Source organism: Sander vitreus, chromosome 22, assembly GCF_031162955.1.
Source record: "Sander vitreus isolate 19-12246 chromosome 22, sanVit1, whole genome shotgun sequence".
NCBI lineage: Eukaryota > Metazoa > Chordata > Actinopteri > Perciformes > Percidae > Sander > Sander vitreus.
Genome location: NC_135876.1, coordinates 24,341,382 through 24,344,169, shown reverse-complemented (window position 1 = coordinate 24,344,169; position 2,788 = coordinate 24,341,382). Strand labels below are relative to the sequence as shown.

At 45.3% G+C, this 2,788-nt stretch overlaps 1 protein-coding gene across 1 annotated transcript in view; it reads right to left on the bottom strand.

Annotated features, from left to right (window-relative positions):
• Positions 1 to 510: 510 nt before the first annotated feature.
• The window catches only part of LOC144537122 (cullin-1), a 43,916-nt gene continuing 41,638 nt past the window's right edge, over positions 511 to 2,788 (bottom strand). Inside the window, exon 22 of the mRNA XM_078280566.1 lies at positions 511 to 1,388. Within this exon, the coding sequence (XP_078136692.1) occupies positions 1,308 to 1,388 (81 nt within the window). The 3' untranslated portion in view covers positions 511 to 1,307. The remainder of the gene's footprint in view (positions 1,389 to 2,788) is intronic.

The following is a 2,788-nucleotide window of genomic DNA, read 5'->3' as shown; positions in this document are numbered from 1 at the left end:
GTTCCATCTTTGTTGGGAGTCGGACATGCTCAGTAGCTAGGTAAGGACTACTAGCCAGTCAGAAGCAGAGTATGAGGGCGTGCCCTGACAGTACCTAGGTAAGGACTACTAGCCAGTCAGAAGCAGAGTATGAGGGCGTGCCCTGACAGTACCTAGGTAAGGACTACTAGCCAGTCAGAAGCATTTTCTCTCTGAAGTAAAGGCTGGACTACAATAGAGCTGTTTGGAGCAGTTTGTGAACAGTGTTTTCTGTTGGAGATGGTAAGTCCCTTTGGGGTGGACTTTGGGCTTTTTCACTTTGTAAACCTATAACGTGAACAAAAAACATATATGACACAATAAAGGAAAGGGAAAAAGCCAAAAAACATAATATGAGCACTTTAAGATATTAAAACCGCTGAACATTAAAACGATGCCTAAATGTCCGCCCTAATCTTTGTTTTGGATGAGGATGGAAACAGATGAGTGTCAGTGTCTCAGGTGTGAACAGAGTCTCAGGAGAAGCGAGCGTTTTAGAGAAATCTTTCCTTGTTTTTATTTATCACACATTTAGAAAATGAACCACACTATACAAATGTCCACCGTTCAGTAATGAAACAGGCCTCCTGCATGAACCCAACCGACCTCAAACCAAAACAACTTCAGCAGATAAAGAAGCATCACAGCGGCTCTAAACTCACCACCTCCTCCTCCGGTTCAGTCGCAGACTTTAATTACAGGACCGGCGTCGATTTCGTGTCATCGTACGGTGGACTGCGTCGGCTGCCCAGTGACTCGACTTATTTTTACTTTTTAATCTTTTTCATGGTCACTGTGGTGCAGGTAGGCAGTAGCATGCAGAAACCTTTGGATGCGGCTCTCCTCTGATTGGCTGAAGGCTAATTCATTACGTTTGCGCTATGTAAAGAAGGGAGTAGGGTTTGTTTTTTTTTCCTCTTAGAGTCTGTGGTTGTTATTTACAATATGACAACGAGGAAGTGTGTGTGTCTGTGTGTGTGTGTGTGTGTGTGTGTGTTTGAGTCCTATGGATGGGACGAGACAGGCGACTGTGTAGACGGGGTTTCCCAGTCTCAACAGGAGGGGTGTTCCTTCATCACTGAAGGGAGAGCAGACAGTTGACTCCCCTCCTCCCCCTTCAGGTTGGTGGTTGGTTGTCATATCAGGGCGGTCACACGGTCAGCGACACACTCACAACAAGTCCGCCGCTCAGAGGGTTCCTCACTTTATTACTCAGACATAAAATTAAAAAATGAAGAAGATAACAAATAAAACTGAGGAGAGCCGGCGGGCGGGAGGGAGGTCGGCGTTCAGGCCAGGTAGCTGTACGTGTCCTTCTCGCCGTCCACTCGCTCCAGGTACTCCTTCTCTATCAGGATGTCGATGCATTTCTGTCCACAAGAGGGAGACAAAACCCAAACATCAGAGCAGAGTTTTACCAAGGCAAATTTAAGACTTTTTAAGACCTTATTAAGACAATTATGAATGATATTTAAGACCTTTATTATATCAACTAAACCCCATACTTCCCCATAGCTGAAGAATAAAATCTGTTTCATGTCTGTAGTACAATCCCAAAGAGACTCGCACCAATAACGCGAAAGCTGATTGGCTGCGATAAAAGTGTGTAGTTGTAGTACAGCGAAATGATATTTGGACTAGTGAAATAAATAACTACAAGACCACAGAATGGAAAAAAAGAGCATTAGAGGAAGCCTGACATGGACATAGACCTGTAGAAAAGAATGTAAGACCTAGAACACAATACTTCAGTTCATTTAAGAGTTTTTAAGACCCCGCGGAAACCCTGTAGAGGACAAACAAACTAAATAAAAATGCCAAATCACCAAGATTGCAGAACATTTCTTAGCTCATAAATAAGTCATAACGTAACAAATATTTAGAGTAATGTAGAGCTGTGGGATTTTGCATGGTCCCATGAATTCAATATAAGTTTTAATATGATTCTTTTCAAGAAAATAAAGCCATGATCCCAGGTGAGTTGGTGTAGAATAACCCAGCTGCAGTTTTAAACACATCTGGCATTGTTCTACATTCTATTGTTGTAAACAAATCCCATGAAAAGACACATCACACGCACGCACACACACACACACACACACACACACACACACACGTCGACAATACGAAACACAGAATATCACCAGACATTAAAATCTTAAGCTTCAAGTAATCACGTCATCAATTTGAATCAATTTAAAAAGATTAGGGAAACAGTGTAAGAGAGTGTGTCTGTGCGTGCGTGCGCCTGTGTGTGTGTGCGTCTGTGTGTGTGCCTGTGCGCGTGTGCCTGTGTGCGTGTGTGTGTGCGTCTGTGTGTGTGCCTGTGCGTGCTTGTGTGTGTGTGTGTGTGTGTGCGCCTGTGCGTGCTTGTGTGTGTGTGTGCCTGTGCGCGTCTGTGTGCCTGTGCATGTGTGTGTGCCTGTGCGTGTGTATGCGTCTGGGTGCCTGTGCATGTGTGCCTGTGCGCGTCTGTGTGCTTGTGTGTGTGTGTGCCTGTGCGTGCTTGTGTGTGTGTGTGCCTGTGCGTGTGTGTCTGTGCGCGTGTGTGTGCCTGTGCGTGCACGTGTGTGTGCCTGTGCGCGTCTCGGTGCCTGTGCATGTGTGCCTGTGCGCGTCTGTGTGCTTGTGTGTGTGTGCCTGTGCGTCTGTGCCTGTGCGCGCGTGTGTGTGTGTGTGTGTGTGTGTGTGTGTGTGTGCGTGTTTTATAAGAGTGCACGATTCAGAAAATGTCACAATTCAATATTGATTTTTAGGCTCAAGATTCGAT